At 40.0% G+C, this 15341-nt stretch overlaps 1 protein-coding gene across 1 annotated transcript; it reads left to right on the top strand.

The window, feature by feature from the left end:
* The first annotated feature begins 3880 nt into the window (after window positions 1–3880).
* si:ch211-207e14.4 (interleukin-17 receptor D) lies at window positions 3881–15122 on the top strand. The gene is made up of 12 exons (XM_014134418.3): window positions 3881–4293; window positions 5379–5463; window positions 9034–9192; window positions 9493–9611; window positions 9881–10004; window positions 10227–10265; window positions 10372–10532; window positions 10615–10689; window positions 10795–10861; window positions 12301–12435; window positions 12555–12724; window positions 13205–15122. The coding sequence occupies exons 1-12, from the start codon at window positions 4123–4125 to the stop codon at window positions 13739–13741; spliced, it is 1842 nt and encodes a 613-aa protein (XP_013989893.2). The 5' UTR covers window positions 3881–4122; the 3' UTR covers window positions 13742–15122.
* Window positions 15123–15341: the final 219 nt, after the last annotated feature.

Raw genomic sequence — 15341 nt, 5'->3', positions numbered from 1 at the left:
AGCCAAATACATTAAAACTCAGTTTTTCACAATTCCTGACATTTAATCCTAGTAAAAATTCCCTGTCTTAGGTCAGTTAGGATCACCACTTTGTTTTAAGAATGTAAAATGTCAGAATAATAGTAGAGAATTATTTCTTTCAGCTTTTATTTCTTTCATCACATTCCCAGTGGGTCAGAAGTTTACATGTCCTCAATTAGTATTTAGTAGCATTGCCTTTAAATTGTTTAATTTGGTTCAAACATTTTGTGTAGCTTTCCACAAGCTTCCCACAATAAGTTGGGTGAATTTTGTCCCATTCCTCCTGACAGAGCTGGTGTAACCGAGTCAGGTTTGTAGGCCTCCTTGCTCGCACACACTTTTTCTGTTCTGCCCACAAATGTTCTATGGGATTAAGGTCAGGGCTTTGTGATGGCCACTCCAGTACCTTGACTTTGTTGTCCTTAAGCCATTTTTCCACAACTTTGGAAGTATGCTTGGGGTCATTGTCCATTTGGAAGACCCATTTGCGACCAAGCTTTAACTTTCTGACTGATGTCTTGAGCACCCCCACAACATGATGCTGCCACCCCCATGCTTCACGGTTGGGATGGTGTTCTTCGGCTTGCAAGCGTCCCCCTTTTTCCTCCAAACATAACGATGGTCGTTATGGCCACAGTTCTATTTTTGTTTCATCAGACCAGAGGACATTTCTCCAAAAAGTATGATCTTTGTCCCCATGTGAAGTTGCAAACCGTAGTCTGTCTTTTTTTTATGGCGGTTTTGGAGCAGTGCGCTTGCTGAGCGGTCTTTCAGGTTATGTCGATATAAGACTTGTTTTACTGTGGATATAGATACTTTTGTACCCGTTTCCTCCAGCATCTTCACAGGGTCCTTTGCTGCTGTTCTGGGATTAATTTGCACTTTTCGCATCAAAGTACGTTCATCTCTAGGAGACAGAACGCGTCTCCTTCCTGAGCGGTATGACGGCTCCGTGGTCCCATGATGTTTATACTTGCGTATTATTGTCTGTACAGATGAACGTGGTACCTTCAGGCGTTTGGAAATTGCTCCCAAGGATGACCCAGACTTGTGGAGGTCTACAATTTTTTTTCTGAGGTCTTGGCTGTTTTCTTTTGATTTTCCCATGATGTCAAGCAAAGAGGCACTGAGTTTGAAGGTAGGCCTTGAAATACATCCACAGGTACACCTCCAATTGACTCAAATGATGTCAATTAGCCTATCAGAAGCTTCTAAAGCCATGACATCAATTTCTGGAAATTTCCAAGCTGTTTAAAGGCATAGTCAACTTAGTGTATGTAAACTTCTGACCCACTGGAATTGTGATACAGTGAAATAATCTGTCTGTAAACAATTGTTGGAAAAATGACTTGTGTCATGCACAAAGTAGATGTCCAAACTGACTTGCCAAAACTATAGTTTGTTAACAAAAAATGTGTGAAGTGGTTGAAAAACGAGCTTTAATAACTTCAACCTAGGTGTATGTAAACTTCCAATTTCAACTGTACCTCAAAGAGGATTTGATCATCCCCACATGTGTGCTGCTGGACTGGTTATTCCTTGATAGTTAATTACAGCTCTTCTTGATCTTAAATTGAACAATTATCTCTCTATTTTCCTGTACGTCGCAGTTAATTATCGCTCGGTGTTTTTCTTTTAGCATCACTGTTTCTATGACTTCATTGTGATGAAAGCTTGAGGCAAAAACATCAAACAAATGTGCGGTATATTGAAATATGTACATTTGTGTAAAAATAAATATGTAACTTTATTCTACCATAGGTCCACTCTTCAGCTTCGATGTCCACAAAGCCATTCGGCTGGTGAACGACGCCACCGTTGAAAAAGACAAGGTCATGTTATCTGTATTTGTTTAATCACAATTAATATACTATTCAAGTGCGTTTTTGTTACTTTCTTTGAATCAAATGTATTTGTCAGTGCAGCTATAACACTGGTGAGCCTCCTTGGTATGTCGTAGTCTGACACAGGTAAAGTGGTGCTGAGGAGCTGGTATGAGAAGAACAAGCACATCTTCCCTGCTAGTCACTGGGAGCCCTACGACCCGGAGAACAAATGGGATAAATACACCGTGTGTAGTATGTCTCTAACCTTAAAACACTGGCAATATCTATGTAGGAATATTATGATTGCTTTCTTACTTTTATCACGCTACAGTGCTGTGAAAAAGTATTTGCCCCTTCCTGATTTTTTTAAAAACTTTGTTTCTCATCTGTACCTGAATTTCTTTGGATGGTGGCATGATGTCTTGCTTTTTGAGATCTTTTGGCCTACTTCACTTTGTCAGACAGGTTCTATTTAAGTTATTTCTTGATTCAACAGGTCTGGCAGTAATCAGGCCTGGGTGTGGCTAGTAAAATTGAACTCGGCTTTCCAAAAAATGTGATTAACCACAGTAAATTCATGATTTAACAAGGGGGGGGGGGGGGGGCAATTACTTTGTCACATAGGGCCATGAAGGTTCGGATAGCTTTTTCCCTTAATAATTAAAATGATAACTTAACTGCATTTTGTGTTTACTTGGGTTATCTTTGTGTAATATAAAAATGTGTTTGATGATCTGAAACACTTAAGTGTGACAAATGTGCAAAAAAAATAAGAAATCAGGAAGAGGGCAAATACTTTTTCACAGCACTGTATGTGATTGGTATAGTAGGTTTTTATTTACGGCTCTCTGGCTGTTTCTCTTTTGTCTCTCATTTTCTCACACGCCCAAATTAATAATCAAAAGAATGTTGCATCAATTGCTCGATTTTTTTTTTTATTATTATCATGCCTCGTGGCTATAGCCGTCTTCAAACCGCAACAACAGGATTGCTTCATAGGCATGCTCCACATGACGACGAATGGGTGTCCGTTTTTAAAGTGCTGCATGCATGGGCCTGTTCACTTTCAGTTAGTTCATAAAACATGTCAGAAATGGCTGAGGCAACTCGAAAATAGGCCTATTTAATAATTGTAGTGAAAATTGTGTTATTAGGTAAAAAAATTGATATAAAGTTGGGAGGTTGATTGTAAAACGTGCAGTAATTTCTTGTTTTTTTTACATCTGCTGAAAATATTGCCTTCAGGATCATTCTGGAGCCAGATTTTATTTTCGTGTTTTACTATTAATGTTTTTTATTTTTTTATTTTTTTCCAACCTTTATTTAACCAGGTAGGCAAGTTGAGAACAAGTTCTCATTTACAATTGTGACCTGGCAAAGCAGTTTGACACATACAACAACACAGAGTTACACATGGAGTAAAACAAACATACAGTCAATAATACAGTAGAAAAATACGTCTATATACAATGTGAGCAAATGAGGTGAGATAAGGGAGGTAAAGGCAAAAAAGGCCATGGTGGCAAAGTAAATACAATATAGCAAGTAAAACACTGGAATGGTAGATTTGTAGTAGAAGAAAGTGCAAAGTAGAAATAGTGGGGTGCAAAGGAGCAAAATAAATACAGTAGGGGAAGAGGTAGTTGTTTGGGCTACATTATAGATGGGCTATGTATTGTCAGATGCATTCTCCTTTCAGATGAATACATTGCATTAACTTTAAAACATTAGGTTACTCTTCATTGTTACTCCTCTACCTTTTAATTTAAATTCCCCAAAGTGTTGTTGCCTAAATCATGAAACCATAGTGATCTCTTTACCAATAACATAACAGTTCTGTTGAAGAAATATTCCCATTTGAAGTCCTATGAAAATATGTGATCCTATTTATTTTAAAAAAATACAAATAAACCTTCACTTGGATGCTGTCCACTGTGTTGATATAAATTAGATTATATCAACTTGATTTATTTATATTATTAAAAAATATATATTTTAATTTGTCCTTGTCTGTTGTTTTTAAGTGTCTTGAATGAGAATATGGTTTGATTGGCTCTTGGAGATAATTTTAAAACAAAACAGTTAACTTGCAGGTGGAGCTACCTGTGTTTTCTTTCCCCTTTAGCTTCAAGATACCACACCCATGTCTCTTTCACTCTCTCTCACGTGCTCACCCTGATGTGTCTGAGCGTCATAGTGTTCTTCATGCTGTACATACAAGGATCAGACAACACCTATTGTGTCACAGAAAACGGGTATACAGTTCGATTGGGAGATGTTTGAGTCCAAGTGCTTTGCTTTAGGGCACTGCTATGTATGCTTTAGCAGCATGCGGAGAGCCATGCTCATCTTGCTCCAGGTCCTGACTCTGAGTCAGTACCCCTGGGCCCAGGAGGACCTAACAGCCATCTCACCACAGGACTGCAGTCTGGAATGTGTCCTGCAGGTGAGCCTCCACACACACAGTAATTAAGCCTCTGTCACTACCTGACTTTCTTTATCGTTCACAAAATGTTTGGTTAATTTTCACTGCTATTGTTGAACACTGAAGGGTAGGAATCAGACTGGGTTATTAGGAAAGGGGGATACCTAGTCAGTTGTACAAATGAATGTATTCAACTGAAATGTGTCTTCCGCATTTAACCCTCTCTGAATCGGAGAGGTGAGGGGGGCTGTCATAATCGACATCCACGTTTTCGGGGCAGAACGACAGATTTTTAGCTTGTCACCTTTCAGTTACTGGCCCAACGCTCTAACCAGTAGACTGCGACTTGTACCAACAAAGTTGATTTGATTTTAAGGAAATAATCTGGCAGCTGCAAAGTTTCCTGCACCTCAGATGAGGAATACTGAAAGGTAAAATGCTTTGTTTTCTGCCGCTATACACTTACTTTACAAATCGTGTTGAAAAGAGTTCTTGACAATCCTGATATGTCATGTTTACTACATGCATAATATACATTTTCTGGTAAAGAAAAAATCTAAAATAGTACCAAGGTAACTGACCAGCGAAGGCCTGTGACATGCAGGATAAAAAAACAAAATGGGCTAAATTAAGGACAGCATCTTTAAGTGGATTACAGAAGTACAAAATTATTAATCCCAGTAAATAGTCACTGAAGAGTAGATTTAAAGTAGTACAGTGATTGACCGTGGGAAGTTTTGCCCTAGTACAGTATGCACATTTCTCCCGTCTGACTTAGGAAGTGATATATGCCGTTAACAAGCAGATGCTTTTATCCAAAGTGATTTACAGTCATCCATGCAAAGGTAGTAGGCAAGATGGAGGCCTTTAACCTACCTAGTATACTACCTACCTGACAAGTGAGAGCCTGGGCTCTCTGGCTGTTTCTGTTTTCTCTCATTTTCTCCAGCGGTGTGTTGTTCTCTCTTAGACTAGCAATGACTCCTGAGTACACAGCCTGAAGGAAAGAATGAGAACATTGGGCTCCTCCACCACTGTGTTTACCTGTTCACTGTGTCACATACAAGTCCTTTATGCATACCCTGTCCTCTCACGCACCATCTTAGGGGGGTCCAGGATGTGAATACTGCAGAATCAGCAGAGAAGATGTTGGAAGAACCCTAGGCATTCGCTCTGTCGAAGCATTTGGAAGTAAGTGTGTTTCAGACTGGTCTGACTAAACCGGTTCTCATCCTACAGAAATTATTCACACGTCTTTTACTTTTTTCCCACATTTTGTTGTTGTTACAGCCTGAATTTAAAAGGGATTCAATTGAGATGTTGTGTCACTGATCTATACACAATACCCCATAATGTCAAAGTGGAACATTTTGAGAAATTAATAACATTTCAGCTGAAATGTCTTGAGTCAAATATTCAAACCTTTTGTTGTGGCAAGCCTAAATAAGTTCAAGAGTAAAAATGTGTTCAAATCGCATAATAATATGTTGCATGGACTCATTCCGTGTTCATTAATAGTGGTTAACATTAATTTCGAATGACTACACCATCTTTGTACCCCACACACACATTTATCTGTAAGGTCCCGCAATCGAGTAGTGAATATCAAGCACAGATTCAACCACAAAGACCGGGGAGGTTTTCCAATGCCTCTCAAAGAAGGGCACTGATTGGTAGATGGGTAAACATTTTTAAAAAAGCAGACGCTTAATATCTCTTTTAGCATGGAGAAATTATTAATTAGGCTTTGGATGGTGTAACAATACATCCAGTCACTACAAAGATACAAGCGTCCTTCCTAACTCAGTTGCCAGAGAGGAAGGAAACTGCTCAGGGATTAAGTTAATGGTGATTTTAAACACGTTACATAGTTTAATGCTTGTGATATGAGAACTTAGGATGGATCAACAACATTGTCGTTACTCTTCAATACTAACCTAAATGACAGAGTGAAAATAAGGAAGCCTGTTCAGAATAAAAATATGCCAAAACATGCATCCTGTTTGCAACAAGACACTTAAGTAATAATGCAAAACATTTGGCTAAGAAATTAACTTTTTGCCCTGAATACAAAGTGTTATGTTTGCCGCAAATACAACACAAAACATCAATGAATACCTCTCCTGATATTTTCAAGCAGGGTGGTGGCTGCATCATGTTATGTTACACTGGCCATCAGCAAGGACTAGGGAGTTTTAGAGGATAAAAAGAACCCGGAATACAGCTATAAGCATAGACAAAATCCTAGAGGAAAATCTGATTCAGTCTGCTTTCCAACAGTCCATTGACTGAGAGACAAATTCACCTTTCAGCAGGACAATAACCTAAAACACAATGCCAAATCTAATCTAATGCCAAGACGACATAGAATGTTCCTAAGTGGCCTAGTTACAGTTTTGACTTAAATCGGCTTGAAAATCTATGGCAAGACTTGAAAATGGCTGTCTAGCAATTATCAACAACTTGACAGAGCTTGAATAAGTTTTAAAAAGCCTTGACAAATATTGTACAATCCAGGTGTGCAAAGCTCTTAGAGACTTACCCAAAAAGACTCACAGCTGTAATCGTTAATGTAGATGCTACCATGATTACAGATAAACATGAATGAATTGTGAATAATAATGATGAGTGAGAAAGTTAGAGGCATAAATATCATGCCCCCACAGTAGTGTCAAGTTGGCTGGATGTCCTTTGGGTGGTGGACAATTCTTGATACACACAGGAAACGGTTGAGCATGTAAAACTCAGCAGCATTACAGTTCTTGACACAAACCATTGTGCCTGGCACCTACTACCATACCCCTTTGAAAGGCACTCATATTTTTGTGTCTTTCCCATTCATCCTCTGAGTGGCACACATACAATCCATGTCTAAATTGTTTCAAGGTTTAAAAATAGTTTTGTAACCTGTCTTCTCCCCTTCATCTGCACTGATTTGAAGTGTATTTAACAGGTGACATCAATAAGAGATCATAGCTTTCAGTTGGATTCACCTGATCAGTCTGTCATGGAAAGAGCAGGTGTTATTAATGTTTTGTATACTCAGTGTATACAGTACATTCAGAAGGTATTTAGACCCCTTCTCTTTTTCCACATTTTGTTACATTAGTCTTATTTTAAAATTGATTTAATAAATGTTTTTCGTCACAATACCCCATAATGACAAAGCGAAAAGAGGTTTTTAGAAATGTTTGCAAATGTATTAAAAACAGAAATACCTATTTACATAAGTATTCAGACCCTTTGCTATGAGATTTAATTGAGCTCAGGTGCATCCTGTTTCCATTGATCATCCTTGATGTTTCTACAACTTGATTGGAGTCCACCTGTGGTAAATTCAAATTTTTATTTTACTAGGCAAGTCAGTTAAGAACAAATTCTTATTTTCAATGACGGCCTAGGGACAGTGGGTTAAATGCCTCGTTCAGTGGCAGAATGACGATTTGTACCTTGTGAGCTCACGGATTCGATCTTGCAACCTTTCAGTTACTAGTCCAACGCTCTAACCACTAGGCTACGCTGCCGCCCCCGATTGATTGGACATGATTTGGAAAGGCACACACCTATCTATATAAGGTCCCACAGTTGACAGTGCATGTTCGTAGAGCTCCGAGACAGGATTGTGTCGAGGCACAGATCTGGGGAAGGGTACTAAAACATTTCTGCAGCATTGAAGGTCTCCAAGAACACAGTGGCCTTCTTATTCTTTGAACCACCAAGACTCTTCCTAGAGCTAGCCGCCCAGCCAAACTGAGCAATCGGGGGAGAAGGGCCTTGGTCAGGGAGGTGACCAAGAACTCGATGGTCACTCTGACAGAGCTCCAGAGTATTTCTGTGGAGATGGGAGAACCTTCCAGAAGGACAACCATATCTGCAGCACTCCACCAATCAGGCCTTTATGGTAGAGTGGCCAGACGGAAGCCACTCCTCAATAAAAGGCACATGACAGCCCGCTTGGAGTTAGCCAAAAGGCACCTATGGACTCTCAGACAATGAGAAACAAGATTCTTTGGTCTGATGAAACCAAGATTGAACTCTTTGGCCTGAATGCCAGAATAACGACCCTAAGCACACAGCCAAGACAATGCAGGAGTGGCTTCGGGACAGGTCTCTGAATGATACACATCTCTGAAAAAAAATAGCTGTGCATTGATGCTCCCCATCCAACCTGACAGAGTTTGAGAGGATCTGCAGAGAAGAATGTGAGAAACTCCCCAAATACAGGTGTGCCAAGCTTGTGGCGTCATACTCAAGAAGACTCGAGGCTGTAATCTCTGCCAAAGGTGCTTCAACAAAGTACAGAGTAAAGGGTCTGAATACTTATGCTACCGTTCAAAAGTTTGGGGTCACTTAGAAATGTCCTTGTTTTTTAAAGAAAAGCATTAAAATAACATCAAATTGATCAGAAATACAGTGTAGACATTGTTAATGTTGTAAATGACTATTGACCTTACAGTGAAATGCTTACTTACAAGCCTTTAACCAACAATGCAGTTTTAAGAAAAATAAGTGTTAAGTAAAAATGGAGGTAATATGTACATGTAGGTAGAGTTAGTCAAGTGGTCTGAATTTTTTAAATGCACTGTGTGTGTATGTGTGCATATATCTCTATCTCACTGTATAATAAACACCGCTTTAAAATACAGCTGTGTGTTCTATGTTAATCATTGCTATTATTATTATTATCATCATCAATTTCCCCAGGTTGTGTTCTGTGTTAATCATTCCTATTATTATTATTATTATCATCAATTTCCCCAGGTTGTGTTCCGTGGCCATGTTTTGTCTTTCTGGGTGGACAGAGCTCTGACGTGTGCCAGCATTATGTCCATGCTCCACACGATGTGACTGTAGAGTTCGTAGCTGATGAGAACACTAAATATGACACTATCGTTGTCTCCTGGCAACCCAGCCAGTTTGGTAAGGGCAAACATAAGATAAACATTTTCCTGTAATCATCAATCGTCCAATGTAGTGGTCATTATAATTTGGTTGTTTGTGATGTCACTTCAATGGAATATGAATTCATAGAATGAAAAGTTGCAGGCCTAGATGGTACCAATCTGAATTTAAAGTAATAATGGTGACTGTCATCGTGTATTGCCCTAAAAATGATTTTGTACAATGCATGCATTCATGTTAATGAATAGAATCACCATGCATTCCTGTGTATGTTAACTCACTCACTCTTTACTGGCCTTGTCCCTGTGTTTGTTCCAGGGATCGCCTTCCTCAGAGGGTTCCAGGTCTCCCTTCAGGCCTTGGGAGGATCTCATATGGCCTGTCAGCTTTTTCTTTTTCAAATCAATATTTCTCTCTCTGCCTCACATGCCCAAACGGTAGGACACTTTGCTAACATGACACCATTCCCCAAAATTTGTCAGAATCTTTTTTTCAAAACACATCTATGAAAAGGTGGATAAAACCCAGTACAACCTCAATACAGAACTTGTATATACTATTTTTCACTGAAAGGTAGTGAAAGGGAAAGCTACTGAAAAGTGAAACTGTTTTAGGGTAAGAATGTTAGACATTATTAGACCAGTAAAGCAGGGTTTGTCTTGTCAAGATTCCTACAACGTCTAATGATGTTTATTGGGTGTTGTAGGTGTACCAGTCAGACACCTTCTCCCGTCTAACCCTGGGGGCCCAGTATGCTGTCACTGTGATGGCCCTGCCAGTTCCTGAGTTGTGGGATCAATTCTATCACAGCACAATGTTCTCCACACGCAGTAAATCTTCCTTCTCAATATACAGTACCACATCAATGGAACACAAGAACATTGTTCACTAACACTGTTGGCTTCATCTATGACAAATGTTTTTTATTTTGTAAATGTACAATCAACCATAATAAATAAATGAATCAACCATGAATAAAATAAATAAATAAATACATTTTAAAAAAGCTAATCTATTGTATATAATGTGTGAATTCCCTTGCTGTTTTGCAGCATGCCCAGAGAAAAACGGACTTGAACATTGCAAGAAAGGTGAGAAATAAAACTTTGCAGCGTTTTAATGTTTACAATCTTATGAACCGTTCTCTGTACGGCATTGGTTCATTTTGTTTGTAAATGTTTTTGTTTTCTGTTATAGATTGGTACCCAAAACATATAGAAGTTCAGCAGGAAGAGCATGACGTTATTGTGACGTTCAACCTTGCTCCCCCACGTTTTGGAATCGACCGATACTTCTCATTATGCTACGGAGAGGGGCGGCAGGGAGGAGGTGGCCCGAAGAGATACATCATTAAACCTGTGAGTGACAGCTTTTGATCGACTATTTTACACGTCTACGTGGAGAATGATTTCTACCTTTTTTTATTGTTACTTTCTTTAGAATCCCACAGAAAACAGAACTCACTACAGTTATCATCTCCAAGGCCTGATGGTAGGGTTTAACTACACATGTGAGGTGAGTCATTGAAAATGTTACACAACGTATACTCTATACAAACAAAACTTGTAGTTCCAGCCTACATTTCCATAAATCTTTTTTTATTTATTTTTTAAATCACAGATCGCAGTTGATGAGGTAGACGCTGTAAGAAAAACATTCAATGTTCAAGTGATGCAGATTAAGCACGGTATGTTCCAATCAAGACCAACATTTATACAAGTTATAACTCCCTTTCTGAAAATGAGAAACAGTGTAGTGTGTATAACAGTATAGAGCATATCCAGCTATTTATACTGAACAAAAATATAATCATAGTATGTAAACTGTTGGTCCCATGTTTGATGAGGTAAAATAAAAGATCTCAGAAATGTTCCATACGCAGAAAAAAGCTTATTTCTCTGTTTTTGCCGCAAATTTGTTTACATCCCTGCTAGTGAGCTTTTCTCATTTTCCATGACAATCCATCCACCTGACAGGTGTGCCATATCAAGAAGCTGATTAAAGAGCATGATCATTACACAGGTGCACCTTGTGCTGGGGACAATAAAATGCCACTCTAAAATGTGCAGCTATGTCACACAACACAATGCCACAGATGACTCAAGTTTTGAGGGACCGTGCAATTGGCATGCTGACTGCAGGAATATCCACCAGAGCTGTTGCCAGAGAATTGAATGTTAATTTCTCTACCATAAGCCACCTCCATTGTCGTTTTAGAGAATTTGACAGTACATCCAACCAGCCTCACAACCGCACACCACATGTAACCACGCCAGCCCAGCACCTCCACATCTGGCTTCTTCACCTGCGGGATCATCTGAGACCAGTTACCTGGACAGCTGATGAAACTGTAGGTTTGCACAACCAAAGAATTTCTGCACAAACTGTCAGAAACCGTCTCAGGGAAGGTCATCTGCGTGCTTGTCGTCCTCTTCAGGGCAGGCTGGAGAAGTGTACTCTTCATGAATGAATCCCGGTTTCAACTGTAACGGGCAACTAACACAATTGAATTTTATATATGGCAATTTGAATGCACAGAGATACCGTAACGAGATCCTGCGGTCCATTGTCGTGACATTCATCCATCGCCTCATGTTTCAGCATGATAATGCACGGCCCCATGTCGCAAGGATCTGTACACAATTCCTGGAAGCTGAAAATGTCCCAGTTCTTCCATGGCCTGCATACTCACCAGACATGTCACCGTTTGAGCATGTTTGGGATGCTCTGGATCGATGTGTACGACAGAGTGTTCCAGTTCCTGCCAATATGCAGCAACTTTGCACAGCCATTGGAAATGAGTGGGGCAACATTCCACAGGCGACAATCAACAGTCTGATCAACTCTACGCGAAGGAAATGTGTTGCGATGCATGAGGCAAATGTTGGTCACACCAGATACTGACTGGTTTTCTGATCCACGCCACTACCGTTTTTTTTAAAGGTATCTGTGACCAACAGACACATATCTGTATTCCCAGTCATGTAAAATCCATGGATTAGGGCTTAATATTTTTTTCCATTGACTAATTTCCTTATGAACTGTAACTCAGTAAAATCTTTGAAATTGTTGCACGTTGCGTTTATATTTTGGTTCAGTGTATATAGTCTATCTTGCTCCCCTCAGACCCACCTGCCACTCCATTCCCGACCCTGCTGCTCCCTGTTGGCGTTGCCCTGGCAGCCATGATAGTGGTGTTATTACTGGCTGTCATCTGGAAGAATCCCAGGCAGATTAGGAGGAAGACGGAGATAAATCCAGGTTGGCATTTTTACATTTCACTAACGATACCAATGCTTTCTTTGCGTGTGCAGGTCAAACAAACGTTTTCCTCTGACAAGAACATGGTAATACTATACATATTTTTTTGTGGTTTTCAGAAATAATCGAGCAACATCATGGCAAGAATGGGAACGAGGAACATGTGTCACTGACCAGCAGGTTAACTCCGCCTCGACTACTGATTTGCTACAGCAGCGATGACGGCCATGCCCACGTCCGAGCGGTAATGCAACTAGCAGTCTTCCTGCAGCAGCACATGGCAACACAGGTAACACAGGAAGGAGAATATCAGTACGACAGAATGGTGTGCAACGTTTGATTCAACACAAACGGTACTGTACTGAACGACCAGTTGAAGAATGTTGTGATTATAGTGGCCCAGAGAGTGATTGTGTATGCCATGTTGGACGTGATTTCAAATGGTCACATCCATATTGATCAAGCCACCCCTCGCCACACCCACCAAACAGGAGCAAACGTTCCTCAAAGGCTGTTGAAGACTGGTACACACTGTTTGGGGGGGGGAACCTGTTATTCTGTTCAAACCGTTATGAAACAGCAATCTTTGAACCGAATGGAATGCACCCCTGCCCTGGTCTGTGTTAAATAAGTAGAAAATAAAAAATGATTGGTTGAAATTGCATTTTAAATGGACAAATGTAAATGTTATTTATAATATCTTATATTATTTGTATTATTATAATTATTATATTATTATTTCTTGTTGTCTGTTGCATTGTTGCGCCAGGTGTTTCTGGACCTGTGGGATTCTCTAAGCTTGGCAGAGGAGGGGACCATGGGATGGCACTGCAGAAGGATCCAGGAGAGTGACTTTGTTCTGGTCGTCTGTTCCCGGGGACTACGGAGGCGGCCAACGGAGAGAGATGCGGGGGAAAGCAGAAGCTCCGCTGCAGCTGTAGTATCCCTGATGGGAGAAGAGCTTGGCCGTGCCAAAGCCAAGGGGAGAGACATCTCCAAGTACATGGCTGCCATATTTGAGTACTCTGAGGAGAAGGACATCCCTGCCGAGCTAGGGTTTGTGTCACGCTACACCCTAACTAGAGACTTGCCTTTGCTCTTCTCCCACATCCATGGTGTGGCCCTACATAAGCCTGGGGGTTATCTGAGAATAGAACACATTACAGAGGAGGGTTACACCAAACTGCCAGCCGGTGCTGCTCTACAGTGGTCTATATATGAAGCTGGCATGGCATTGACTAATCATCAGGAATCATGTGATGAATGGGAAGGTAAATCTCAAGACAATCATGTGGAATGTGTGTGAGCATCCCAGTTGGGCCCTGCACTGCAAACTCCGGGGCAATTGACTTATGACGACTGTATTACCAGTATCATTAAAACACTTCTTTCCAAAGTGGTCCTCGATGGAGAACTATTCTGTGACTACTGAGCCGCGATAAGCTTTTAAAAATGGCCTTGCTTATACAATATGTTAGGAGGATTATATTATTGGTGTGTTATATGTGCTGTGGTTAGGGTTGGCCATGGGCTATGGTGGATCATTTTAGATTCACTACAAATAATCTGCGAATAACACCAGACACAATCTATACATTTTGATTAGGTGTTTTGGGATGTAAATATTTTTGTGATTAAATTACCACACTAACATATCACACAAGCAAACACCTGAGGCTGTCCAGATCTCTACACCTGATGTAGATGGGAAATTATTTTTGAAATGGGGAAATATAGGCTGAGGAAATTCTGATTGTGAAAATGTTTGATGCCATGCGATCTTAATTAACTAAATACAAAATCCAGATGTATTTGCTTCTGGCACGGGATAATATTTATTTACATGAATGATCTGTATGTAGAATGCTATAGCCTGATCAGCCGCTAGTGGTCGCAGTTTACCTGTCTATTGACGGTCTCACTATCTGCAGACTAGGATATAAACTAAGAGATAGAATATAAACTAATTTGACAGTCATTTTATTCAGTCCAGAAAAGAGGTTGAATCAAATTAATATAGTTTTTATTTGCAATAGGCTACATTTTATGTTATTCCATATGTTATTTAATGAAGAAAGCTGCGGAATGGGAAACAGGATTTTGATTGCCTTGACAGTTGAATAGGTTTTCTCATCTCCGTTCTGCTAGCAGCAGGAAATTATGCTGGATTTTTTTTTCTCTCAAAATAAGAGTCCCCCTGCAAAGACATGCTAAACATTGGGGAAATCGATTTTTGAAGCACTATAGTGCAGTGAAACTTGTTGCACAGCATTGCAACAATCTAGAAAAACTAGATATACCAGCATTTATTTTGAAAGTTGACACAAATACTGGTATGTTCAACTCTATTTAAATAGAGGGGTATGAAGTGCTCCTGGATGTGTATGAGAGTCCCCCTCAAAGCCTGAACATATTTGGTTAGTAGAGACCCTACTGAGCATTTTCCATCAAGCTTTTTTGTTGTTGCTATAGCCCAATGTGTAATACGCTGTATTCAGTGACGACCCATCATTCAGTCTGCCCCACCTGTTTTGAGATCCACATCTTTTGCAAAAAAAAAACAAATGTTTTTTTGGGGGGGCTTGCATGTTATTTGGGCATTAATATGTGTCACATATCAGTTTGCAAACAATGTAAAAAAATAAATAATGTAAATAATTAATTTAATAAAGCTGCATACAACCTTGGTCTCTTGTTTGTTTTCTTGAGTAAGGCAGCTCCAAAATGCAGGTGTTTCAACCCAGCTCAGTGCTTTCTGTGGTGGTGGGGCGGGCCAGCAGAAAATAGGAGCATTGCGCCGTGATTGGCTCAGTATTCTGTCATTCATGGGGACCTTACGCAATCGCCTAGCTTCAGTCCTTTAGTAATGGTAGACATCCAAAATTTCAGCCCTTTGGCTCCTACCA

This window comes from Salmo salar, chromosome 13, assembly GCF_965601325.2.
Source record: "Salmo salar chromosome 13, fSalSal1, whole genome shotgun sequence".
Lineage (NCBI taxonomy): Eukaryota > Metazoa > Chordata > Actinopteri > Salmoniformes > Salmonidae > Salmo > Salmo salar.
This window is presented reverse-complemented; position numbering and strand designations above follow the sequence as displayed.